Below are 25,837 nucleotides of genomic sequence, written 5' to 3'. Positions count from 1 at the left end.
ACGTGCGATTACTAAGCGTAGATCTTTGGCTATAACCACCATCCACAATAACCGTCCAGGTTTTTTGGAGAGTATTTGGCCCCAAAAGAAAACTTCATTTCTACTTCAACCCTCGGGTCATCATGTCAGATGGAGAAGAGGCCAAGCCACCCAATCCTCTCGCTCCCAACGATCTGCAGGATGTAGTGAGCAAGACATCTAGGAAGCCAGGAGCAGAGCATTTTACGCCTGGATTGAAACGTGTGCCGATGTATTGGCATCCGTATCGAACAATGGCCAAACAACGTTGGTGGGGTCGAGAGATTCTGGAATTGGTGTCAACCGAGTTTAGAGACCGGAGTATTGAGTATTATGTGAGTCAATTTCTTTAAGCAAATGTTAAGGAAGTATTAAACCGTGTAGAGATATGCTCTCGAATCAGGAGTTGTCACCGTAAACGGTGTTGTAGCCAAGCCTGGGACAATTATCAAGAATGGAGATCGCATTGAGTGAGTTCTATTCATCGGACGGCTATTTGTGAGGTTCACTGGCTGTTAGGAATATGGTGCATCGACATGAGATTCCCGTGACTTCTACGCCCGTGAAGATTCTTCACAGGGATGATGAGCATGGCTTTATTGTGATAGATAAACCTGGAAGTATTGTGAGTTTGTCCCCTCTGCGTCTCGACGCAGACGTTAACAGTGATGCAAGCCTGTACATGCCACGGGCAGATACTTCAAGAATAGCCTTGTCGAGATCCTCAAACGAGACTTCGGTATTCCCATCCCATATAGTACGTTGTCTATCCCTTAGTATTAATCGCTTCATTCCTCAAGACTGAATTATAGCTGTGAACAGACTTGATAGGCTTACATCAGGATGTATGATCATTGCGCTCACGGCTGAAAGGGCCCGACTGCTCTGCAATGAGTTTATTGCCGGAGTCGTACGAAAAGAATATATAGCAAGATGTTTGGGAGAGTTTCCTGAGTATGGTATTTGGCTCGTAAATTTAACAGAAGACTAACTGTCTGTTATGCAGGGAGCAAGTTGTAGTCGAGCAACCGCTGTTGTGCGTAGATCGACAGATGGGCTTGAATATTGTGCACCCCGAGGGCAAGGTATGTTACTGAGGCATTGGATACCATCCACTAAGCTAGCACACTGATTAATCCAGCACGCCAAAACAATATTCAACAGGCTGTTCTACGACCCAGTATCGAATACAAGTGTGCTGCACTGCCAACCACTTACCGGACGGTGTGCGTCTCATTTTTCGCATATATGTTGAGATTTTCTTATGTTTAATTATGGGGTAGCTCACCAGATTCGAGTTCACCTGCAATTTATCGGACACTCTATTGCTAATGATCCTGTCTATCAGAACGTACGGGTATGGGTGCGTCGCGTGCCCTATACTTTTGCTATTCCCATCTAAATGCTTACTTGATTGGTAGGGCCCGAGAGGAGGGAAAGGCGGTATATCCGTAATTCCTTCGGAAGAAAGGCAGGCCCCTCAACCACCAACAAACAGTCAATTCAAATTGCCAGACATTTTACCCGAGACCTCCGACAAAGCTAGTATGGATCGAGTCGCTGGTGCATTGGCCAACATAGCGATCGAGCAGGATACTACGCCCTTGCCAACACCTGCGAGTAGGACACCAACACCTGGTACCGGGACCCCTCTGCCTCGAGAGACTGGGAATGATATCGGAATGTCGTCCCCAGTGCCTTTATCATCAGAAGCAGTGGGTATCATTACCAGGCTAAGAAATGAAAAAGACGAGAGCGAGGATTGGGGACGGTGGAGGGACGTGATCTTCCGGGCCAAAAAGGCACTGAATCCTGTCGTCGAACGGGAATGGGAGCGGATTAAAGAAGACGGAGCGAATGCAAATACGTCTGATCGAGTAAAGGAAATGGCATCGTTTGCGGAAGAACAACCTCAATCCGAAGACAAGCTCCCAGACGAGGTCGCTGTCGCAGAGGATGGCTCGTTATATTGCACCGAATGTTACCTTCCACTTCGACCGGACCCCAAACCTGAGTCCCTTTACATTTTCTTACACGCACTAAGGTAAGTTCTCGGCATCAAAACTGAGGGACGGAGGCTCATGGAACGGCTTGTCAGATACACGACATCACAGTGGTCATTTGAGACGGAAATGCCGTTTTGGGCGCACGAAGGCTGGATTTGGAGCCGACCAGAAGAGACCCAGAGTTGAGGGTGTAGTTTAAAATGATTTGTTTGGATAAATGAAGCCCGAAATAGACAGGCACGTTCGTGTTGTTTCGCGAATCGAGTGCCAAGATATAGCCACAGCGCTTAAAACAGGGTCCGGGTTTCTCTGCGGTCACTGCCTCTGTCTCCTTCTGTGCCCGACCGCAACATTTGATTTCCGACATTCCCTTTCCTCACACCTCTGTTCTTTGCTGTATCCATTGCCTTAACACGACTTGAATAAAATCGACTGCTACACTAGTACTGTAGCAAGGAGCTCCCATATACGATGGGCTTCGAGTTTGGCTCGTTTGATGATATCTGCTCCACGGCGAGTCTGATAGTATGCCCCTTGGTGGGAGAGTCGCAGGGCATCGAGCCAACATGCTATAGCCGCAACGTCGAAATCAACGGAACTCTTATTTTTCAACCAGGTACGCACTCGCTCACCTCGGCTTCTGATAGTCGCTGACTCGCTCCTGGGGTGTATAGCGACATGCTTTGTGCATGTCGTTGCGTTGGTCATGACTGCGATCATGATATACCATATTAGAAGCAAATATACCGCCGTTGGTTAGTGCAACAAGATCGACGGCGGGAAATGCCACTGATGTGAATGATCTCCAGGTCGCAAAGAAATTGTACATTTCTTCTACATGTTCATGGTTATCGAACTTCTGGCGTTTTTCCTCGACTCGGCAATCATCCCTACATCCAGCAATGTGTATCCCGTGAGTACGCATAAAAGATTCTATATCTTTTGAAGCTCACATATGACTTCTAGTGGTTCGCGGCGATATATTCCGGCCTCGTCACCGCAACATACGCATGCCTGTTGATCAATGGGTTTGTTGGGTTCCAATTTGCAGAGGACGGCACTCCTACCTCGCTTTGGGTGAGTCTCCATTCCATCAGCTTCTGGATGGAACATGCTTGCTGATGGCATGGATTGCAGGGCCTGAGAATCGCGTGTCTCATCTTCTTTGGCCTATCATTCTTCGTCTCAATAGCGACGTTCAAAGGTATGTCCTACTTTGGTTACCACGCTCTCGAAAACTCATCGTTGCGTGTGAACAGGCCTTGCTGGATTTAGTTACGCCAAGCCCATCGGCCTCTTCATCGTGTATCTTCTATGGCCAATCCTTTGTGTTGTCGTGTATGTCGTGCTTCAACTTGTCCTCGTGTTGCGCACCCTCGACGACCGATGGCCGATTGGTGATATCGTAAGTGATCTCCCAACCATCTGGCCTTGGCAAGTCCTGACCGAACCATGATCCGGTACAGGTTTTTGGAGCATCATTCTTTACTGTGGCACAAGTCCTCCTGTTCGCTTTCAGTGTCACGATTTGCGACGCCGTTCAGCACTACATTGATGGACTTTTCTTCTACACATTGTACGTCCATCATTGATTGCGTCATTGCTTCTATCCGCGTGGCTGACTATTTCATTCCAGGTGTATGCTTCTCTCAGTAATGATGGTTTACAAGTACTGGGATAGTATCACTAAAGAGGATCTCGAGTTCTCCGTCGGATCGAAGCAATCTGTATGGGAGATCAAAGATCCCCTCCTCACGTCCGACAACAACGATTATGGCTTGGACGATACCAAGAGCGCATACGGGCCCAACTCGATGTATCAAGGCCACCCTGCAAGCTTGGTTGGCGGAGTGAGTGGACAGCAGTATTACAATGGGGGCCATGGATACCCTCCACAGGGACAAGGTTATGGTCGCTAGTGTATTTGAGTGTAAAGATGGTGGACATAACCCCTTGGACTGGCACTCGCATCGGACCTTCCATTTTTGTTGAAATAGCTTAGCATGGATAATTTTTGATCGAATCTTTTGTCTTTCTTTTCCTCTTGTCTTTTTTTCTGCGTTGTGTACGACTTGATGAGTCTGCCTGATATCGATACCGCACTTTGCTTTCATTCTCAATTAGACACATGGTCTCGAGTCACCGAACAATTAGTTGGCATTGAAGTTATCAGTAATTTGGAGGGAATGAACACGCGTTACGGAATAGATCTGGAGATCTCGCATAACGTTCAATCGCCAAATTATCCCTATTCAAAGTCTCTACACACTGCGCCACATGTGCGTGCTCGATGGTACTAGATCTTATATATCCATACATACGTCATTCGTGTGCCCAAATAAACGGAACACAACAGCGGGGGCATTTTGTCCCAAGTGCCTCAACTATAGTACATGTACGTAAGGCAGTATGCACCTCCTCGACTCGCACCCTCTCGCCAAATAGCCATTCTTATCAAAGGCAAGAGATGTACAAGAGATTTGGGGTAAGTTAAGATCGCTCAATTATAAGGTACTGTTGACGTCGGGACCGAAGACGAGACAGGTGAAGGACCATATGGTACCGATATCACTGGAGTGTGCGGGTACATAGAGGATAGTGAGGAACCACCCAGGGCGCCGACCGCGGTACATTGACGACATTCAGTACAGAATCATGTACCAGTACATAGGCCCGGTGGCCCTTGAGTCACTAAAACGGCTATGGAGCCCCCGAGCGCTAGAAGAACCTGAACCACCAGACTATTTGTGATCTGGCTTGCCGGTAATATATCAATACGGGATCAATCCCAATCAATACTTGCGCGATCTAACGAAACTAAAGACCACACCCCCCCCCCTCTTATACAAGAGATGGCTCTTTTATAGTTTAGTCATTACGAGGACCAGGGTATAACAAACTGGCGTCATACGAAGCGGCGGAAATACAAGTGACCTGTCACCTTAATGTTGGGCCCTTCAAGTTTATTTTCGTTAAGAGCTCAGAAAGAGGCATTTGCTACCTGGGGTGGTAATGATCATCTTTGTTTTGATAATCTGTGTAGGAGAATCACGTCTTCTTGAACCGAGTGGACGGGCGTGGGGCTATCATCATTCCCAGCTTAAGTTCTCTAACCATAGTGGACTTACTAGCTAAACTTCAGCGCCTGTGCGGGGTTTCATCGAGGAAATCTTCTATATTGAATCAAATTTGCGATTGACAGCTTAATGCATTTACACGGTAGTGGGTTGTGCATCGTAGCCCGCGCAGACGTACAACCAGGACTTAGCTGAAGATGATCCACTATGTTGAGTCCTGCCACAGTTTGTACTTCGCACCTTCTTCTCCCCCCTTCAGTCATCTTCTCCTCGCCTGCTTTGCGGTCTCGATCATATTCTCGCGTCATTGGTCTCTTAGGGACGTATCTTTTTCTTTTTCTCCCACCCACCACACCACCCGTTGAGCATAGTTTGGACCACCCATCTGCGAGCCTCACTCGCGGTCGGGTTCCCACCTTATCCGGTCTTTTCCCATCGTACTCGGTGTTATATACCCTGATACCTCACGTAGTCATTTATATATAATTATCTCACGCCACGAGCGCGCCCAGGCTAAGTATGCAGCTTCGCGCGCAATCGTTTTAGTAGGAACGTATAAATCTGGGTTGAGGCTCGAGCTTGGCATGTCGTTGTTCATTACTGTATGCTCTAAGCCGAAGGGTCAATGCCTACTAAAGTCCAAGTTATTGTAGTCTATATATATACGCAATGGAACAGACAGAGGAAGAATCGGTGGTCCCTCATTCATCATTCCTCTCAACGCTACTAGTACTAGTACTGGGACGCTCAAGATAATACTTCACTCGTTAGGGAATTTATTGTTCAGGTGTAGTTATGTATATTACATTCAAGGATAAGAAGGGATGAAATTAGAAGCAATGTTGGATCAATTATCAGGAATGTCCGTATTGGCACTTAACTTCCTAAGATCCTTGGATGGTGCAGTTTTGGATTCGGAGGTCGGTACGGTTAGGCGCACCAGTGTAGAGCCACTCGTCTGAATCGTTTCTCCTGTAACCCTTAATAACTTCCTGACCAAGCGCACGGTCGACCACCCAATCGAGGAAGGCATCTGCAAGGTCCTTGTTTTCCTCGCAAATTTTGGTGCTCGTCAAGAAAAACGCAGGATTTAGAAGGGGGTCCGCCGGGCCTTCAACTACATCCGGGTTATCTTGTGTTTCATCGTCTTTTCCCTCGTTGTAGAGAACTAACATTTCTGTTATGTTCTTGGGAGTCGAAAGCCAGGTACCCCTATCAGTAATCGTATACTCTTCTAAGAGCGCTGCAGCTTTCTATTATTCCCATGAGTGTTCGTATCACCAAAAAGATACTATATAGACCACTTACAAGCGCATCTATCGGATACATGATGTATTGATGATACCACTTGGAGTAGGCCAGACCCCATGGCACCTGGTATCCTGGGTAAATGCGCGCCCTTTTCTCACTTTTTAAGAACTCACCTGGCCAATTGCAACGAATAATTCTGAATCTTTAATGTTCGTGGCAGACTTGTCGAACCGGGATAAAAAAACGAGTGGGAGGGCTCTGCTGCAGGTAAGCAAATGTGCACTGTAATCGACCATATCTAACTTACATGAGTCGCGTTATTTCCCGTGGACACAATCTTCTGAAATTGAGTGAAAACTGTCTGGTTGGCAGTGCCGTTTTGGTATACATTTAGGCCAGCCGGGCTAACGATTGAGTTGTCAGTGTATAATGACAATCAAGAAACATCGAACGCTTACTTATTATGGGGTCCAACAAGATAGAAATGATCTCTAAACCCGTAGACTCTACGAGCGGCCACCTTATCGGACATGGCTTGGCACTCTGCCGCCTTGTTGTAAGTAATTCCAATGTCTGCTTGGCCGGTTGCCAGGTAATTGAGCGTCTCGGTTGTATCGCCTTTTACCCATTCAACCTATGTGATCATTCGATTAAATGAAGGCAAAAACATGAGAGATGAGTACCTACCCTAAACGGATCCACGCGCTTGTCGATGTCTGTTTTGTTGACCATGTACGTGATAAACTCATCCGCTAGTGCGCCGACTAGGCCAGAAAGGCCAGCACCTCCATTGCTGATCCTCAACTTGACTTGACCAGCGTTAGTATCTTTGTTATTCCCTACGCCGTAGTAAGTCTTCTCGGCAGCTGGATTGTTCACATTGCAGCTCGTTTTAAATTCATCAGCAAAATTAATCCCAATAAGTGGCTGCTGTGTGGGGAGGGCAAGGGCAGCTAGCCCAGAACCAAGAGCTAGGACCAGTGAAGTTGCAACCATTTTCGAGGCACAGGGTAGATAGGAAGTTGTAGTGATGGTCGAATGTAGGGCAAAAAAAAGGTAGCATGGGACGACCCTTTATGAGCTTGACAGATTCCGGATCACCTCACGGTTGAGAGGACAGTGGCGTATTTTCGTTCACTTGATTCACTAGTCAACTGTGACATCACATCCCTCATCTACCCAGGATAAGTTAGTTTCTGAATTCGAGAAATTGAATCTTTCGATATAAGATTGAGCGGATCACCACAAAAGCGAATAGAGAGCTTAGTCTAGCCTGATTCATCAATAATGGCACCGGAGTTAGTGGGAACCGAGTAAAGGGCGCTTGGCTCCGGGTGCTCAAGTAATAATCGATGTAAAATACCTTACTTCCGCTATAGAAATGAAGCCGTCGAAACAACGTAGCCGTCAGCCGAGGACCTTGTTCTGAACCTGTCGCCCCTTTGCAAGGTTGCCCAAGGTGTTTGGTTACAATCTCTCCATATCACACCTACGGCGCTGATTGAACTATATCCCATAGGCGAGGCTTCTGCTCGGCTTAACCACAGGGCGGAGAGCAGCTGCAAATAAATGCATCACTGTTTATCGATTAAAAAAATATGTGGCAGTCCCATGTTGCAAACTAATCGAATGTAAGTAGGAGCAGCTCTGGCCAAGTTTGCTGATCATGCTCAGAGGTCAGTGCGAAGTGCGTACAAGGATATGTTTGATTATTGATACATTGAGCGCTTGGTTTCGAGATGTATGATTATGAGCAAGCTTAGCGAATTTTCAGCAGAACTCTATCGATAAATCAGCTTACATCAATTAGCCTACAAGTGATATGGCTATGGCAGAAACATTTCGGTCGAACTGATTCGAACCAGTAACTCAATGAAGTACCACCTCCTGAATATGGAAGCATCACATGAGTCGAGGCTCGGAATCGAACAAACAGTCTTATTTTAAACTATTCTCATGACGCGAAACCCATACGTGCATTACCCTGATCCCAAATGCTGTAGTAGTGCTTGAGCAAACTCCCCCCAACGAAGTTCTGGTCGTAGCCTGCGTTTATGAGCGTCTGACACATCCTCTCGTTGTCTGTGAACGGGCCAACACTCAGTTCTTGTGGAGGCACGGAAAGGATAATAGGCTGGCGAAAAACTTAGTATTCAGACCTGGGAGCAGGATGAACAAGTTGTTAAACACGTACCTTTCCGTTCTGGTCATTAAAGGTGAAATCTATCCGGGCTTGGATCGATGAAACTTCGGAGCATGGTAGACCATACGCGCCATTCGTCCCAACTGGCTTAATCTTGGGAGAAATTAACGCATATAGTGCTTCCGTAGTATCCTTCGGGAACTGAAGCTAATGTTATAACCAAAGATGGGTGAGTCAATATACGTCGTTTCAAGGAATCTAGCCTACGTTGGCCGTCCCCGAATCGAAGTAGACTTGGCGAATCCGTTTCAGCACATGGTTAGTGTTTCCATTGACCGCAAATTGACTCGATTCTAATTGCCAAAAGCCCTTTGTTTGAGTTAGCATGAATCAGGTAGTAAGGTAAGCTGAGAGCCTACATAAGCCCCACCGGGAATAGGTATGTAGTCGACTCTCTTTCCCTGAATCTTTGATTCATCCACACCTCCAAGGGTCATTTCTGCTTGCCCCATTGATAATGGCGTTAGCCAGAAGCCCATGACAGCTTTTGTTACATTAGCGATAATTATATATGCCATGCATGTGGTAAATTTGACTTGGCTTACGATCTAACCCTTGTTGTACCAGCGTTTGGAAAAATGACCCTCGAGCCTTATAGCCCATACCTAGAGGACATGTTCATATGAATTAAACGAGCGTAATCATCGACATACCAAAAATTCCATCAAACGGGGCGGCCCAAAATCCTGCGCTCTCGTCGGTAATCAGATACATATCTAGGGTTACCGCAGGCAAGCCAGCAACCGAGACTACATCCTGAGCGGCCGCATAAATAAGCCATTCGGAAATCTTGTTCGGCATTAAACGGATGTTGGTTTATTGTTTCGGAATGCTGCACAAAATATGTCTCACGCTGGGGTCTACGCCCACGCCGGTGGCAAACTCAGCGTAGAAGGATTCGTTATAGTCATTAAATGTAGAGGAAAGATTGCGGCTGAAAGTTCTATGTCCTAGGCAGGAATTGCATGAATGGTCTAATTTCAGAATACGTCAGAGCAATTCATGATCATTTTGGTAGTGAGAGCTTTATAAACTCTTACCTGGGATTACAGCATCGAGGCTTCCGGTATCGAAAACAACGCTGAAAATTTGCGGAGGGGTCCCTACTTGTACCTCCCCATGCCACCTTTTCAAGAAGTATTGTTATTGGTTTCGTCCATTAAGGTGACGGTAAAATACGCATATACGTACTGCAGATCAGTCCCGTTAAAGTAGTTCTCTAGCGGAACGGTCGTCTTCGGTAAAGCCCGCCCAACTAAACGATCGTATTTTGTACGACTCGATAGGTTTATCTTTACTGGAGGGTGGTAGGCAATACTGATTTGGGCTGTCGCGGTCAGAAGCGCAAGAGAAAGTGGCCACACCATTTTGCTGGGGAGTCGAGGGACACAAATATCGAGCACAAGCCTTCATGCTCTTATACCTAGCCAATGAGGAGTTCCACGACCTCACAAGCTTGGCAACATTGATTATGTGCCGACATACACAGCTTAGGCATTACTGGCTGCCGGCGCATAAAACTTTAGTCTAAATACCGCGAATCAGCCTCCTTATTCAAATTTCAGTTGCAGACGTGTAGTAATATATACACGTTTACTACGGCATTACATGTAATGATTTCAGGCCCCATGAACCTCCTCGGTCTCGTCAAGAATACTGGACAGTGATAGTAGAAAATCTAAATTAAAATTGGGTCGGGTTACCGGTAGAACACACCGGCCGGCCGTTATATGTTTAATTATCGCCTTCGGTGTGTTCTTTTCTCCATTGCTCAAGTATAGCCTTCTCACGCTCTAGCATCGCCTTCTGGGCTTCGAATTGTGCTTGAGATCGCCGTATATGCTCATCGCGCCTTGCTATGCCCTCTGGTGTATTGTCCATAAATAAGAGAGAAGTAGTACTAGGCGGGATCGTATTGTCAGCTTTGCCGCTAGCGCCCGGGCCATACACCATAGGGTTATCGAGCTGTCCGTCCAGAAATTGGAATATATCGTCCATTCCCGTGCCCGCATTTGGATCCTGTCGTTGTGTAAGGGTTGTCGCGCGAGTTGCATTCCATGTATCGTCTTCAATTGTTTGAGTCTATTATAAAAAGGAGCTCAGCATAATACTTACTTTCAATCTTCCATAACTTGGTGTGGAGTGCCTTTGCTTCTTGTACGGCAATAGTTTCTCCTTCTTTATTCGAAGAGGTCATAGTGAGGATAAACTCAGCCTCACCTACATGCAGAATAAGACAGCAGGTATCACAGATTCTTGAAACATACCCATGTCTTGAATAAAGTCCCTCCCACGACGAGGGTTAGGGACTAGAGTTGGCACGAGTTTTCCGAGATCGACCGAAGGTAGCTCCTTCTCAATATAGTCTCTAACTTGAAAGTGTGACCACATGGAGGGAGGATTGTACGCCAATGTGCGGAGCTCCTCGGGTCGAGCGTTTTGCTTAGCCACGACTAAGCATGAGGTATTATCAGACTTGCTCCGGAATACATCAGAATTGCTCACCGATCATCCCCCATAACTTATCATAAAATGCTTTGGCACCTTTTTCAGTAAGTGCCTTGCTCGTTCCCACCAGCTCATCTTTCTGCGATTCCAAGCAACGCTGTATAAACATTTGTTCCTCCAGCTCGCACATTTGCTTTCCAGACTCGAAGGGAGCCAATTTGACAGCATTAATCTTGGAGGATGTCTTTTCCACCCACGTACGGAAGTCATTGTTTGACCATGTGATTGGAGATGCTTCAGAGTTGGTAATTTGTGGCGTCGACACAGTAGTAACGCGGAACGGTGAAACATATGTGAGAGTGTTCTAAAGGGATAGGATACTCTTGAGTAGCTAGAAAAGCAATCGCCCAGAAGAAAATACATACACTAGAGTGTGAGGCATCAGCCAGGTGAGGGGAAACGTGTGCAATGACCACCATTTTGCAATGGCGTGTAGCTTCAACATCGAACACGGGCTGTACAACAAATCAAACTCTATCTGATGTCGCCGTATACAGGTATGACGACATACCTTCAGTGCTAGTGTCAATTTCGAGCTCCTGGACCAAGCTTAGTACCATATCAAAAGGATCTTAATTCACTTACCTATAGGGTATATGCTGAAATCCGACCTTTCCATCACCTTTCTTCAAGCGCTCCACCTCAACTAACGCACGGCCCCTTACACAGTCTTTCAGAGCCATGAGGGAGGTGTTGATCAATCGAGCCTTGAGAGAAATCAGCTTGGTCTTGAAAATAGCTAATCACATAGGTACTCACTTCTTCCATCCTGTCCTTTGTATGAGCAGATCTATCTGCTGCGCGCTCTGAGCCGGCTAAATCCACCATCATCAAGCGTCCAGGCTCTGAAGATGGTACGAGATTGTTTGAAATGATTATATTCAATATGCAGTGTCTAATATAGTCTTAGAGAGTTAGGGGTGATAAAGTAAAACATTGAACGTACGACCGGGATGAAGTCTCGTTCTTGAGGGTAGCGGAAGTGCGTCGGTGGGACGCGGCAGTGGCAACTATTCCAGCCAATTGTTCTGGGCTTGTCACAGGTATGATTTTGGCCGACACGCGTATTTCTCCAAACTGTCCTCCAACGGTTCTCCACTCGTATACTACCCAGGATGATTATTTAACCAACCCACCTTGTCCTCAGCAATATCAACAGTCGCCCCGTCTCCAACTTCGCCTCGACTGAGTAGGTCTGTCGCCTTGTTTCCGAGGAGTTCGTATAGGCTGATGCCGACCGTGAACACATCCTGAGGAGGGATGTGGGAGTTCGGAAAACGTGAAGATGCATAAGATTGTGCTCTTGTAAAAATGCTGCGAGAGATAATCTCTTCGAGTGATGATATGGTATATGTCTGTGGTTAGAGAATTTCTGGCGTCAAGCGGCGAAGTATATACTGTGCAAGAGAGTGAGCCACCTTGCCGGATCCGGTCTTAGGATTATTTAATTGGCATCAAAGCTAAATTATACCATTATACCTTGGGGTTCCTCGTGCTCACCTGACCGTACCTGGATGATGAATGAATATTTTCTCCTTCATGTTTGAGCGCAGTACTACTCACGCAAGAATACATCCAACTCCGCCACCCAGAACTGTTTCTAAGAGCTATGGAAAGCCAGTATCCTCAGAAAGGATAATGTGAATCATATGCGCCCACTCACACCAGGATTCGCTACTAGTGATTCATATACTTGTTCGCTACCACTCTCCGGCCCAAAGGCCAGGTCGCTGTCAAAAGGCTTGTGCTGGATTGTTGGACCGTTCCACTGTGTGCAGTTATAGAACCAGGTACACTCGGAACATTTATGTGAAGTAAGTACCTTTGATGAAGGAACGTGAACAAACATCCTTTGGCCTCGAGCGTGTACACCAGGCAAGAGCTCTTTTCCGTTTCCGCCACCTTCGTTCTCAAGAAATGGGCGGGTACGTAATGCAACTGTGACAACTTGTTTGGGTTCTTCAGCATTTTTTTCAGCCCTGCTCGTAACTTCAGGCACAGAATCAAAAGGAGGGTTGTCATTGAGCCAGGTCCTGATGAGCTTGGACAAAATGATATGGTTTTTCTCGATAGCAGTGATGGATAGAGACATATCGTGTTCTTGGCCAATTGGTGGAAGGCAGCAGGTTTACATTACGTGGATGGCAAGTATTTATACACGATTACCCTGGCTAGGTGTTAGAATCACCGTGCAAGTATCGGGGAAGCACCACGCACAACAGGTATGGAAGGCCAAAGCAAATTTCACAGACGTGTTATAGACAAAGGCGCTAAGTTGAAGTACAGAACACATCTCTCTAGGCGGGTAACATATTCTAGCTCAGGAACGAAAAGTCCGGATCGAAGTTAGGCGGTGTCAATATCAGAAGACAAAGCTTAGAGATTTCAGATATAGGCTAGATCTAACCGTTCGAAAGACATAATCCGCACACATCATTAGTTGCCGAGGTCAAGCTACCTACTAGAAGAACAGAGCCCATATGGTCAAGGGGCGCAAGTAAGCACAGGTTCAGCGAGCCTGCTGACCTCAGCTCATCGGCCAAGCGCCAGGTCCACATTTAATCTAGCTGTAGCTACAGAAGTCTTTCCATGCACAGAACCTAGTAGATCATTCTGATAACAAAATGATAGGAATACACACAACAAAAGAGCAACAGACGAACTTCATTAATTGCTTATAGCAGAAACGTGAAGCTACTATTTTAGTAACATAGTTTCTTGAAACTAGACGAAGTGCTATATTACTATGGTTCGCGCGATCGTAGTTGAGTTATAATCTACGTTTATATTATGCTCTAAAATCTTCTAGCTAGGGGGGGGGGGTTGACTCCCGTAAACAAGTGCATATATGGCGGGGTCATTTAGCCGCTCCTCGTTGAATGCATCATATGCACCATTTCCTCCGTTAGGATCCCGTTGAGTTAAAGCCTCGGTACGAGACGCGTTCCAAGTATCGTCTTCAGGAAATTCAGTCAAACTATTAGAGCCAATACTACCAGTGAGTCATTTAGGGGACTCACTTTCGATTTTCCATAGTTTAGTGTGAAGGCCCTTTGCATGTTCTATACTCACAGCCTCGCCGTCTTTGTTCGAAGAAGTCACAGTGAGGATAAACTCTGCCTCTCCTATGCATAACAGTTAGGGGCGTCCTTTAGGGAAGAAAAACATCTGGCACTCACCCATGCCGTTGATGAAATCCTTTCCCCTCCTCGGGTTAGGCGCCATAGTAGGCATTAGCTTATCAAGGTCAACCGAAGGAAGTTCTTTCTCTATGTAATCTCTAACTTGAAAATGCGACCAGGTCGAAGGGGGATTATACATCAAAGTCCGAAGCTCCTCGGGCCGTGAATTTCGCTTTGCCTCAACTATCTCGATAATCGGTATACATCCCACTTCTATGACCGGAGAAAAATACTTACCCACCATTCCCCATAGTTTATCATAAAACGCTTTTGCACCAGCTTCTGTCAACGGTTTGTCTAGCCCATCGTTTTGGGAGTCCAAACACCGTTGTATGAACACACTCTCCTCTAATTCGCACATTTGTTTTCCCGATTCGAATGGTACAAGCTTCTCAGAATCAATTTTTGAGGAAGTTTTAGTCACCCAGGTGCGGAAAGCTTCGTTTGACCATGTTGCTGGAGACGTTGTGGAGGAAGCGGCCGATTGGGAAGTCGCGGTTACGTGGAACGGAGCAATGTATGTTAGGGTATTCTACATCAACAATGGTGAGCGGACCAAATAGAATGCTTAGAGCGAAGAACATACGCTGGAGTGTGACGCATCAGCTAAATGCGGGGATACATGCGCGATGATCACTGTCCTGGAATGGCGGGTTGCTTCAACGTCGAACACAGGCTTTTTGACTATCAAGATATTTTTCAAGAAGGGTATACGAGGTAAAATACCTTCAGCGCAAGTGTGAGCTTTGAGCCCCTATGTCATCTTTAGTATCGCAATCAAGAGCATACTAAGAGTCAACGACTCGCCTGTATGGTATATGTTGAAATCCGGCGTTACCGTCACCCCTCTTCGAACGCTCAGCTTCGACTAATGCACGACCCCGGACACAATCTTTCAGGGCCATGAGTGAGGTGTTTATTAGTCGAGCCTGGGTTCCAAATTAACATGATGAATGTATTGAATACCCGAAGAACTAACCTCATTCATCAACTCCTTAGTATGTGCCGTCCTATCCGCCGCGCGCTCTGAGCCTGCCAAATCAACCAAAACCAAACGCCCAGGTTCTACAGCGGGACCAAAGTATTCGTGACAATGATATTCAAAACACAGTGCCTGTATGCGTGTCAGAAAACAGGCAGACGCAATGAAAAAGACAAATCATACGAGCGAGAAGACGTTTCATTTTTCAGCGTTGTGGAGGTTCGCCTATGAGACACGGCAGTAGCAATCATCTTGGCCAATTCTTCTGCGTCAGTTACAGGAATAACTTTGGCTGATACTTTGATGCCTCCAAACTGTTCGATTCAGGTATAGTCCTTATGTTTCCGCTCACATGGGACTTACCTTGTCTTCGGCTATATCCACCTCCGGGCTATCCCTATCCAATAAGTCGGTGACCTTGTTCCCGAGCAACTCGTACATGCTGATCCCTACCGCAAACACGTCCCTTGGGGCAGTAGGGAAGTTGGCAAAATGAGTGGACGCATAGGATTCAGCGGCCGGGAAAATGTCATGTGAAACAATCTCCTCCAGAGACGAGATCGTGTACGTCTAACCAGAGGGTTAGAGGGGCTGATTTTAACAGGGATGATGGAGTTTGATCAGTACACGCACCTTGCCCGATCCGGTTTGTCCGTATCTGAGTTGAACAAGCTTGTAAACCAGCCTTGATCGAGTTTGGAGATTACTTACGCAAGGATACATCCTACTCCCCCTCCAAGCACCGTGTCTATTATCTACCCCAAGACTAAGTTAATCACCCCCCCCCCTTTTTTTTAAGTAGACGTGTTTGTGAACTTACACCCGGTCTGACGACCAACCGCTCATAAACCTCCTCACTCGCACTTTCAGGACCAAACGCAAAGTCACCCTCAAACGGCTTGTGTTGAATTGTTGGACCACTCCACTGGACAAGCTATGAAGGTGGGATAACCGAAATGCAACGTACTGGTGCGTACCTTGGAACTAGGCACATGCACCCACATATTCTTCCCCCTCGCATGTACACCACTCAACAATCCTTCACCCTCGCTCTTGAGAAACGGACGCGTTCGAAGCGCGATCGTGACTGCTCGTTCCTTGCACTCTTCACTTACTTCTCTGTCTTTGTTGGGGGGATTGGCTTCGACCCAGGACGAGATTAACTGGGCTAAAGCATCATAGTTTTTGGAGATTGCAGCAGCGGAAAGAGACATGGTTCGAGTTTCTAGATCGGGGTGGGGGTTGCGAAAACGGACGGAAACTATGGTTATATACGAGCGGAGCCGAACGCTGGTCGGCTTGTCCGTCCGTGGTATGATCCACGTCAATCATAGACCGAGACCGATGGATCAGATCATAAGGCACGCGTGATCATGAATAATATCAATGCTGCGTGGCCAAAAGCGAGGCATGTGGAAAGATTCGAGCGCACATAGCGGGTAGCCTAGCAGTTTGGGGCCGTTGATCGAGTGGCGAGCAAGTAGGCAAACATGACTTGGCGCGTGAGCACTAATACCCCTCGAGCTATGCGTGTTTATTCGCAGAAGTACCTTCCGTGGAATAAGCAAACTGAGATTACAGTGATGAAGGTGTCAACAAGCCTCCAAGGTCGGCGAAATGGTGTTGCATATAAAACAAGGCACCTGGAATACAACGGGCGAGTACATTCGGTAAAAGATCAGGGAACTGACAGTTCTTGCAATCCCCCTCTATCAGCGCCTCCTGTCCCTGTCCCTATCCCGCCTATCATCCCTATCCCTATCCCGTCTTCGGTCCCTATCATCATCCCTCCGCCTGTCCCTATCATCGTAATCCCGCCTCCTCTCCTTGTCGTCGTCACGATCCCGCCTCTTTTCTCGGTCGCGATCGCGGTCACTGTCATAGTCTCGCCTCTTGTCACGATCATAGTCTCGGTCCCGACGCTTGTCTCGGTCATAATCACGATCCCGGTCTCGGTCTCGACGATCATAATCCCGATCGCGTCGATCCCTGTCCTTTCGGTCTGACTCCCGGTCCCTTTGAGGGGATTTACTTCGACTCCTGCTCGTCCTTCTCGAGCTCTATTCGTACCAATGCATCATGAGCTCCAGGCTCTCTTTAAAAATAATAATTAGCAACTTACCTGCCCGCTCCCGTTCCTCTCTACCTTTAAAATAGGTACATATCGCTTATCCGGCCTGGCGAATTTTTTGCCTTTTCCTTGGTCGACTTCGTCAACTGGCCGGGGTTTGGCACCGATACCGAGCAAGGCGGGGCGTGCTTCGGGAATATATGGCTGATGGCCTTTTTGGATGGTCTGCCCATGCCCATACCACGGAGCATCGCTTCCCCAAAGAGCTCGATGGGAACACGGTCGTAGTCGTCTAGACTTGCCTATCCCGACGTATAAGCGTTGTGTAGAATAACAGTGAATAAAAAACGGGGGCTCACCTCGTCCGGCCTCGTCGCCAAATCCTCCTTGAACGCGTCCGCTTCCGTTTTGGGTTGCGCCCATCCTCCAGGCTGGTCCTGGACAGAAATAGCGGCAATCTCACGCTTGACTTCGTTCCCTTGTTCACCTCTCAACAATGCTCGAAGTGCCTTCTGGTCTTCGTCCATCGGTTCTTCTTCCTTGGCCGGCTCATCCTGCTCTTCCTTGACCTCCACGTCAACTTCCTCCATCTTGATGTCCTCGCCATCCTCCTGCTTGACCTTGGTCACGATCAGCCCGCTCAACTGTGGTCCGTCGTTAATCTTCCCTCGGGTACCAAGACCACCTTGGCTCCCATCGACACCTGTACCGACTTTTGCTCCCTCGGGAACATACATCTGGTGTCGCTTGCGCGCCATCGACTCTGCGCGCCAATCGCGGTTTTTTTGAGCGGGAATTATGAGTGGGCCAGCGGGTTTGGATGATTTGCCGTCTGATCTGGGAAAGAGCTGGGTGGTGAGTTTAATGGTGCCAGTTCATTCATAATTAGAAAAGGGAGGGGAGAGGAGTTAAGGGCAATCAAGTAGGAAGTAAACTTACCGCTGTACACCCATTGCGTCGAACCCGGTGATCATCTCTTTGGTATCATGTTCATCCTCGTCGCTACTATCATTGGCAGTATATGATTCCCACTGCCTCTTCTTGGGCCTGGCACGTGGAAGCGCGTCTGAATCGGACGGAGATGCAGAGCCAGGACGAGATGGCTCAGGGGTATCAGTTTCGAACGTCCGTGGTGGCGGACGAACGGTGAACGAGACGTTGGAGGACATGGTAGTGTCGTCGTTAGGACCAGCCACCAATGCGGTTGTGGAGTGTGGCTGTGTAGGCTGGAATCTTATCTTATCAAACAGTAAATTTATGTCCACCACATCTCCGCCTTGGAATCTAATTTGCTCTCTTGACTCACGATGACTGGCCCGACGAACGAAGACTATGATGACTTGATTCTGTCATGTCGGTATGGGGATATTGATGATGTCCGCCTGTTTGTGGATAAGTTTGGGGTTGAGGCTACTGCGAGTGCAAGGGATGAGAATGGAAATACGGTGCTGCATATGGTTTCTGCCAATGGCCACGATGGTGGGTAGTTTCTTCTCGGCTCACATTTAATTTGCATGCTAATTGCTCTGATAGATATCCTGACCTACCTTCTCCCGCTTCTCCCCTCGTCACTCCTTCTCAACCAAACAATTCAAAATCTACACCGCTGCACTGGGCAGCGACGAACAAACACCTATCGACCGTTCAAAAGCTAGCAGGTGCCCAGCCATCACTGATCGATATCAAAAACGGGGCCGGGAGAACACCGCTGGAGAGGCAGAGCTTGTGGAATGGGATGAAGGTGCACAATGGATGGTTGGTGCGATGGAGATCAACGAGGACGATATAAAAGAAGGTGTGACGGATGAAGTCGTAGAAGAAGACCAAGACAGGGAAACCAATCATTAATTTTTGACTAAATGCATTTTAATTTATCCATCTTAGCCTCCACGACCACCAATATCATGTCGAGGTATAAACTTGTATTCTTTACTCCTGTAGGGCAAACCCAACGTGTGCTTTCTGCGCTGTTTAAATCTGTTCCAAAGGAGCTGGGCACGGTTGGCCAGGTTAGTATATGTCTCCTCGACCCTGATATAGGATACACATGTAGATCATGTACAGATCGGCCTGTACCAAGAATGTGCATTCGTTTCCCAAGGCACTGGCCAATTCCGGCCCATGGCGGGTGCGAATCCATCCATAGGGGACATAGGCCAAGCCGAATTAGTCCAAGAAGAAAAAGCCGAAGTTGTAGTTTCCGGCGGACCAGACACGGTCAAGCATGTCATCCAGGAGCTACGCAAGGCAAGTCCCCATTCCACACCCAACCCAACTCGCGATACCGTCTAAATTAATAAGAGATAGGCACACCCTTACGAAGAGCCCGCGTACGAAGTCTACAGACTCGAAGATTTCTAACGCCCTCCCACGCATGCACGCATCAACAAAAATTTACTCGCTCGGCGAAAATTCTATTTTTCAACTAGACATGTGGTGTAGCTAATGGTGGGCCTTGGCTGCTGCAATCTGGGCTGCGTATGGGTTCTTGGGGTTGTTCCTGTGTTCTTCGGCTATAATGCAATGGGGAGTATGTTATAAGCATCATAGTTGGTTGTTCAAGAGTGAACAATGAGACGTACACCGAACTCCAGCCTCCTGAGCAGAAGAAACGAGGTAATAAGTTACCAACGTCGCGATCCCAAACGGCCAGAGGGGCTTAGCGATCTAGTACATGGTCCTATCGTTAGATCGGGATGAACCGGGTCGGGGCAAGACTTACGGGCGTGGGCCATTTACGGAAGCCAAACAAGGACATGATGGTAGACTGGATAGAAATGTATATTTAAAATAATGCAATGGGGGAGTATGTTATAAGCATTTGGTTGTTCAAGAGTGAACAATGAGACGTACACCGAACTCCAGCCTCCTGAGCAGAAGAAACGAGGTAATAAGTTACCAACGTCGCGATCCCAAACGGCCAGAGGGGCTTAGCGATCTAGTACATGGTCCTATCGTTAGATCGGGATGAACCGGTCGGGCAAGACTACGGGCGTGGGCCATTTACGGAAGCCAAACAAGGACATGATGGTAGACTGGATAGATGTATATTTAAAATATGCGTAAACGTTTGAACGAGCGCGTTAATTACCTTGAGATGATTTGGCCGAGGTGGGAAAGGTGGGTGTACTTGTGGCGCCACGCAAATAGATCCAAACTGGCGCTTATAAGAGAGTTATGTCAGCTATGGGATTGAACGTTTAGTTTATGCTCGATTTCTTGGTATCAGACGAAACCAAGCTTGACTATAGGAATCTTATAAGCTTAGAGTCCGTGCAAAGAGCCTCCTATTGTGCTGATATGTCCTATACTGGTTGGAATCACTTCGGTAGATACCACCCATAGAACCAGTGCATTGAATGATTTCTTGTTAAGCAACTTAACTCCCAGCGTGTTGCGGAGTTATGGTCATGTTCAGAAAAGGAGGCGCAGAAAAAAAGCTTCAAATGGAGCAAATACGGACTCATGGTGAAGGCCAGAAGAGAACGGGAAAGATTCAGAAGGGATGAGATACAACCGGCTCAAGAGTGCATATACTTACGCCTTTGTAGTTGAATACAGTCAATTGCAAGCCATAAGCTGAGTAGTTCGATATCGTATCTTAGCCCGATTACGGGAAGGAACGTGCGACGGTATTGATAGCAACGTGTAGTTCATTATAGAATCATTCATTCGGAAGGTACAATGCTCTGGGAGAGATTTTTAATTTGAAAATTTATGAACTAAATTGCTATTAGATCCTGTCAGATAAAGAGCTGAATGTCTAGACCAATAACTCGTGAGCTGGTACATATGCAATCAAGTGAATTCCTCACAAGGATCGGGAGCGAGGGTACACGATTAGACCCTTTGATAAGAATTCAGGTGAAGAACCCCGGGCGCAATGTGAGATTGTTGTGATGTTCATAACATAAGGCCAGCTGCTGACACCACTATATGTCCGGAAGGACTGGATAGCCTGTGGTGCCGGACGACATAATTGGTAACTGATGGGCTCAGGCATGAATTGGTAACTCCACCATTCAAGGGAGGCTTACGGTAGGCTGGTTCGCTATGTGTGTCCAAGACTGGGGCATCCCTGTATGGGTAATATAGATTGCGCCGTCGTAACTCATCCGATAAGTGTAATAAAGTAGGTGACAGCTCCTTTGTTGGCTTCTCACCCAACACGTGCATGTGCGGCCGGCTGTACAATCGGTCTACGGTTGCATGTATGCGTTGGATTAGCACTTTCTGAATGAAGGTTTCCCAAGGGCCTGATTAACGACAATTCAAACTTATGTGGCCCGAGCTCATAGATGCGCCTTATCCGCTCCCAGCATTCGTAAATGCATCGAATAACTTATGGATTGTAGTTTCCAGCCTGTGCTTCATACGTATATTCAATAATAGCGGTCGCTCGAAGCGGCGAGTAGGCGATAGTCAACACCCTTGTGCTGGAAAATAAGATGAGATATAATTTCCTAGGGAGAACCTTGCTCTTGCAACTTCCGTCCGCTGAGAGACTTCGATACTAGCCACGTTTCCGGACCCGTATCTTATTGATATCAACACATCTATCTGCCTGGGAGTTGGGTTCCATTGAGAAATGTTTGTACCGAAAGAAGCTTGAGATTTTATGTAGTATGTAAAGGGCAAGTAGTACATATCATTATACAGCCGTGAGATTCCAGATGGTAAGTTATACAGTTTGGCACCCCAGGCTATCTGGATATCCCGAGGGTAGCCGAACTTACATTGCGAGCACCGCAGTATCCGTTACCCATACGAGTAGATAAGACGGGCGCGGCCCTATTCGATTGCTCACCGCCAATATCCCCCACATAACTACCTTTCGTTTTTCGCCATGATCACTGTCGCAGTTTACCCTTGGCCTCCTTGCTGTTCCTGCTTTGGCCACTCCTTTGAGCACATCCACTGAGCCTCTCATCCGCGGCAATGTTGGACTCAACCTTGCTCCTGTTGTTTCCCACCCTCTGCCGAGCAAGCCATCATTCCGAACCAGTACATTGTCGTGCTGAAGCCTGAGGCTACGCTCGACGACCTTAATGCACATGCGATGGCCGTGCAGTCGCACGATGAGGTGAGAGATATGAGCCGCCACAAGGCACGGTCATGTGGCTGACGCGTTTGTTTTTCAGACCAGCCCGCTGACCGACGGACCTGGGCTGACACACATCTTCGACGGGGTACTGAAGGTGTGGCTGGCAAGTTCAGCGATGCGACGCTTGACAAAATTCGCGCTATGCCTGAGGTGGATTACATTGAACGGGACCAGGTTGTTTATGCAATCCGCGAGCCTGTCGAAAAATATGATACCCAAAAAGCCAGCCCATGGGGTCTGGCTCGTATCTCTCATCGTGAAAGCTTAGCTTATCGACCTTTTCCGCGTATGTCTACGACTCCACCGGTGGCGAGGGCGTTGATGTCTATGTTATCGACACTGGCATCAACATTGATCATGTAGAATTTGAAGGCCGCGCCCACTGGGGGCATACGGCTATCGAAGACGGCGTTGATGAGATGGTAACGGCCATGGCACCCACTGTGCTGGCACCATTGCTAGCGCGAAATATGGCGTCGCTAAGAAGGCACAGGTTCACGCCGTCAAGGTTCTTGGTTCAAACGGCAGTGGTCCAATGTCCGATGTCATTGCTGGTGTCGTCTGGGCCAGCAATCAAGCTCAAGCCAAGGCTATCGAAGCTATCAAGGAGTTCCGTGCCACTGGCAAGACCTCGCATAAGGGCTCCGTTGCCAACATGTCGCTTGGAGGTAGCAGTCTCCTTCTCTTGATACTGCTATCGACACCGCTGTCCGCAACGGAATGCACTTTGCCGTTGCTGCCGGTAATGACAAGGGACGCCTGCAGCTACTCTCCAGCTGGGGCCGAACTTGCCGTAACTGTCGGTGCCAGTACCATTGGTGACGAGCGTGCTTACTTTTCGAACTAGTGAGTTCTATACGTATCCCTTGGTTGGAGGGATCTGTCAATTTTTGTAGTGGCAAGTGTGTCGATATCTTCGCGCCCGGTCTCAACACAAGAGCACTTGGATCGGTGATACACCGCTCAGTCTATTCTCTCGTGAGTGGCGTCTTTTGTCATGCAGATAGAGTTTCATTCCATTTTCAGTGGCACTTCCATGGCGTCCCCTCATGTTGCCGGTCTTCTTGCCTACTACCTTTCTATTCGTGGTACAGCTACCTTCAACCCCGTCCTTTCTGATGCCAGCAAGGCTTGGTCTCGAACTGGAACCCGACTGCAGCAGTCACAATCCTTCCCAACTGGATGTCTGCTTTCATCCCTGCATCGTTCATCGAGAAGAACATGCCCGTCTCGGTATCTGTCGAGTCGTTCTACAACGAGGATGGGTCACTTGATGTGACTCAGTTCGGTGGCATCACTCCTGCTCAGCTCAAGAAGGCCCTGATCGAACTTGGTGAGAGAGACAAGCTCAACGACCTTCCTCCCGAAACGGTCAATATCTTGGCTTTCAATAATGCTACCAACGCGGCTGGCTACCCCTGGTACTAAAACGTCTAGCAATACATGAATTAAGCATATACATCTTTGACATTAAAATGTACGAATAAACGACACTATGTGGTGGATTACTTAGCGATACCTCGAATTGAAATTTCTAAAAAATCTACACTTAGCCTTCATTAACACATACGAGTGGTATACAGTGAACTCCTGCTCTGAAAAGTCCGCCGGGCTCATGAGCTTGTGATTTTCCGAGAAGCTTAAACGATATGATCGGGATGATCTCATTCACACTTCTCAAGCACTGGCAGATATTTAGGTTTCTTAGCTAAGTTTTTACCGGTTGTGAGTGCCCAAGTTTATTACGGCTCCATCTCAGAGATGTTGAATATTGGAAATCAGCTATTGTATATAGTAGGTCGTGATGCATCCTCTCATTAGCCCTCAATGATTTTCGCGATTTTGAACCATGCCCACCAGGCCATATCCACATACATATTGGCCAAGCACAAACTGACATGACGAATAAAACGAGCATGTCGTACCGTCAATGAGTGTAAAACAAGAGTCTACTGTACACACTTGACTCAACTATAGTGATAGCTACTTTACGTTGATGCGGATCAACATAGAGATGCCAAAGAAAGAGCAACTTTGCTTGGGCTAAAGCGTGGATAGCCTGGGGGCGAACCAGGAGACGCAAGCGCTTGGGTAGGAGTCTCTGAGAAATGGGATGTAGCGGTTTGGAAGTTACGAGTACCTAGTGTGGATTATTTTTGTAGTACAAGAAGCTTGCAACTGGATAGAAAACTCGTACAGAAACCATATAAGGTAGCTGTGTTTATTAACTTGGCTTTCAGACCATTTAAGCCTGTTTCTCACACAACCTGGATGCATTTTTGTACCATGCCTCACGAAGGAGGGGTGGAAGTGCCCAAATAAGCTGCAGTAGCCTCATTTGGGAAAGGCGCGTAATACTACATCAGAGCTGGCAGGTTGAGCGGTTGGCGACTTGCGTTGTCTCGGGAAGAGTTGTAGACTAGCAACTGGACTGATTGTATGATACTGGTGGCCAACCACAAAAATGGATGTTTTTGTCTAGTCTGAAGGGTTTCACTTACATCACCTGCCAAGATACAAACTCTACTAGAACCGCTGGAGTTGTAAGGTACTTGGGAGCGCCCATGGTCCTTTGTATGCTCAGAGCTGGCGCTTATGCCGTTTTAAGGTATTAGTGTGATGCTTGACGTCCCAACCTACTAGTAAGTAAGGTGTATGACGACTAAACATCTTTTTGAGTTCTTTGGTCTATACAAGTATATAGAGAACCTAGGATACTATTAGGCGATTGCAGACCATATTGGCCTTGATGGAGCACATCAATAGCAAACACTGTGTCACGTCAACATTAAAACCGTGGGTAAGTTAACACACTTTTGAAATGATCCATACGATCATTAGTTTGTTCTCATAGCTATATGTAAATGAATATGGTCCAAGAACGTGCTTGCAATTGAACCTAGGGGTAACCTTTACTTGGTTTAGCAACATGTCATACATATCAGATATGCCACGTTCAAGCCAACTTGAACAAACGTACCAGAGCATTAAGTATGTGCCGCTTGAACTTATAATGTAATTTATTACCACTACTTTGTTGTGGAAGGGGAGCCGGAGCATTTATTGAAAATGGAACCAATGATATGTCGAGCGACTTTGGATTATTTAACTGGTGGAATTCCGTACACAAACCGTAGTGCTGGATATTAATTTCATGCTCATTTCCGACTTCTAGGAGGCTTAAGGCAATGTTAATCTCTGTTATTATTTGTGACATGACCCATTGGCCTTGTCCGAAAGGGGGTAATAGATCGGAGTTACGAGTTTAACCAATACAATAATTCCACTAGGGACTGGATTCATCTCTTGTGTTTTTCAGGTATCTCTGTACGCCTGATTGTTACTATATTGATTAATGCTATTTGAAACCAACCATGAAGCCCTTATGACCTGCTATGGAGCCTAGATCTGCGGAAACCTTTGAAAGGTCAAGAA

General features: G+C 47.1%; 10 protein-coding genes across 10 annotated transcripts; 4 read left to right on the top strand and 6 right to left on the bottom strand.

The window, feature by feature from the left end:
* Positions 1-122: 122 nt before the first annotated feature.
* On the top strand, positions 123-2,210 carry RhiXN_07341 (RNA pseudouridine synthase; the record flags this gene model as incomplete). The annotated part of the gene is made up of 10 exons (XM_043327157.1): positions 123-353; positions 403-488; positions 538-643; positions 694-775; positions 831-972; positions 1,025-1,103; positions 1,160-1,244; positions 1,302-1,381; positions 1,440-2,062; positions 2,117-2,210. 10 exons carry the CDS (start codon positions 123-125, stop codon positions 2,208-2,210), a joined length of 1,608 nt encoding a protein of 535 aa, XP_043185629.1.
* A 285-nt stretch (positions 2,211-2,495) lies between these two features.
* Positions 2,496-3,943, top strand: RhiXN_07340 (Chitin synthase III catalytic subunit; the record flags this gene model as incomplete). The annotated part of the gene is made up of 8 exons (XM_043327156.1): positions 2,496-2,640; positions 2,699-2,779; positions 2,834-2,937; positions 2,991-3,101; positions 3,162-3,228; positions 3,284-3,429; positions 3,491-3,600; positions 3,661-3,943. 8 exons carry the CDS (start codon positions 2,496-2,498, stop codon positions 3,941-3,943), a joined length of 1,047 nt encoding a protein of 348 aa, XP_043185628.1.
* Positions 3,944-5,985: 2,042 nt separating this feature from the next.
* On the bottom strand, positions 5,986-7,348 carry RhiXN_07339 (tungstate-binding protein; the record flags this gene model as incomplete). The annotated part of the gene is made up of 6 exons (XM_043327155.1): positions 5,986-6,354; positions 6,410-6,475; positions 6,526-6,573; positions 6,660-6,756; positions 6,811-6,986; positions 7,040-7,348. The coding sequence occupies 6 exons, from the start codon at positions 7,346-7,348 to the stop codon at positions 5,986-5,988; spliced, it is 1,065 nt and encodes a 354-aa protein (XP_043185627.1).
* A 958-nt stretch (positions 7,349-8,306) lies between these two features.
* Positions 8,307-9,922, bottom strand: RhiXN_07338 (aspartyl protease; the record flags this gene model as incomplete). Its single annotated transcript, XM_043327154.1, has 9 exons — positions 8,307-8,486; positions 8,547-8,702; positions 8,763-8,864; positions 8,915-9,039; positions 9,101-9,160; positions 9,209-9,344; positions 9,408-9,529; positions 9,596-9,681; positions 9,747-9,922. 9 exons carry the CDS (start codon positions 9,920-9,922, stop codon positions 8,307-8,309), a joined length of 1,143 nt encoding a protein of 380 aa, XP_043185626.1.
* A 367-nt stretch (positions 9,923-10,289) lies between these two features.
* On the bottom strand, positions 10,290-13,155 carry RhiXN_07337 (kinesin motor domain protein; the record flags this gene model as incomplete). Its single annotated transcript, XM_043327153.1, has 14 exons — positions 10,290-10,621; positions 10,671-10,775; positions 10,823-11,008; positions 11,061-11,367; positions 11,429-11,518; positions 11,575-11,602; positions 11,649-11,770; positions 11,823-11,958; positions 12,010-12,140; positions 12,200-12,313; positions 12,564-12,573; positions 12,627-12,670; positions 12,727-12,831; positions 12,886-13,155. The coding sequence occupies 14 exons, from the start codon at positions 13,153-13,155 to the stop codon at positions 10,290-10,292; spliced, it is 1,980 nt and encodes a 659-aa protein (XP_043185625.1).
* A 713-nt stretch (positions 13,156-13,868) lies between these two features.
* RhiXN_07336 (kinesin motor domain protein) lies at positions 13,869-16,441 on the bottom strand (the record flags this gene model as incomplete). The annotated part of the gene is made up of 13 exons (XM_043327152.1): positions 13,869-14,020; positions 14,084-14,188; positions 14,243-14,428; positions 14,483-14,777; positions 14,832-14,929; positions 15,084-15,174; positions 15,225-15,310; positions 15,388-15,541; positions 15,591-15,797; positions 15,861-15,885; positions 15,939-15,982; positions 16,048-16,152; positions 16,205-16,441. The coding sequence occupies 13 exons, from the start codon at positions 16,439-16,441 to the stop codon at positions 13,869-13,871; spliced, it is 1,785 nt and encodes a 594-aa protein (XP_043185624.1).
* A 498-nt stretch (positions 16,442-16,939) lies between these two features.
* RhiXN_07335 (G-patch domain protein) lies at positions 16,940-18,467 on the bottom strand (the record flags this gene model as incomplete). Its single annotated transcript, XM_043327151.1, has 5 exons — positions 16,940-17,287; positions 17,350-17,486; positions 17,540-17,600; positions 17,658-18,135; positions 18,238-18,467. The coding sequence occupies 5 exons, from the start codon at positions 18,465-18,467 to the stop codon at positions 16,940-16,942; spliced, it is 1,254 nt and encodes a 417-aa protein (XP_043185623.1).
* Positions 18,468-18,605: 138 nt separating this feature from the next.
* Positions 18,606-19,590, top strand: RhiXN_07334 (ankyrin repeats; the record flags this gene model as incomplete). The annotated part of the gene is made up of 5 exons (XM_043327150.1): positions 18,606-18,777; positions 18,832-18,865; positions 18,918-19,093; positions 19,183-19,307; positions 19,363-19,590. The coding sequence occupies 5 exons, from the start codon at positions 18,606-18,608 to the stop codon at positions 19,588-19,590; spliced, it is 735 nt and encodes a 244-aa protein (XP_043185622.1).
* Positions 19,591-19,740: 150 nt separating this feature from the next.
* RhiXN_07333 (ATP synthase j chain) lies at positions 19,741-20,056 on the bottom strand (the record flags this gene model as incomplete). Its single annotated transcript, XM_043327149.1, has 3 exons — positions 19,741-19,811; positions 19,881-19,965; positions 20,021-20,056. The coding sequence occupies 3 exons, from the start codon at positions 20,054-20,056 to the stop codon at positions 19,741-19,743; spliced, it is 192 nt and encodes a 63-aa protein (XP_043185621.1).
* A 2,301-nt stretch (positions 20,057-22,357) lies between these two features.
* On the top strand, positions 22,358-23,830 carry RhiXN_07332 (uncharacterized protein; the record flags this gene model as incomplete). Its single annotated transcript, XM_043327148.1, has 7 exons — positions 22,358-22,381; positions 22,445-22,688; positions 22,766-22,845; positions 22,896-23,248; positions 23,299-23,353; positions 23,406-23,490; positions 23,532-23,830. 7 exons carry the CDS (start codon positions 22,358-22,360, stop codon positions 23,828-23,830), a joined length of 1,140 nt encoding a protein of 379 aa, XP_043185620.1.
* Positions 23,831-25,837: the final 2,007 nt, after the last annotated feature.

This window comes from Rhizoctonia solani, chromosome 13 (genome assembly GCF_016906535.1).
Source record: "Rhizoctonia solani chromosome 13, complete sequence".
Lineage (NCBI taxonomy): Eukaryota > Fungi > Basidiomycota > Agaricomycetes > Cantharellales > Ceratobasidiaceae > Rhizoctonia > Rhizoctonia solani.
This window is presented reverse-complemented; position numbering and strand designations above follow the sequence as displayed.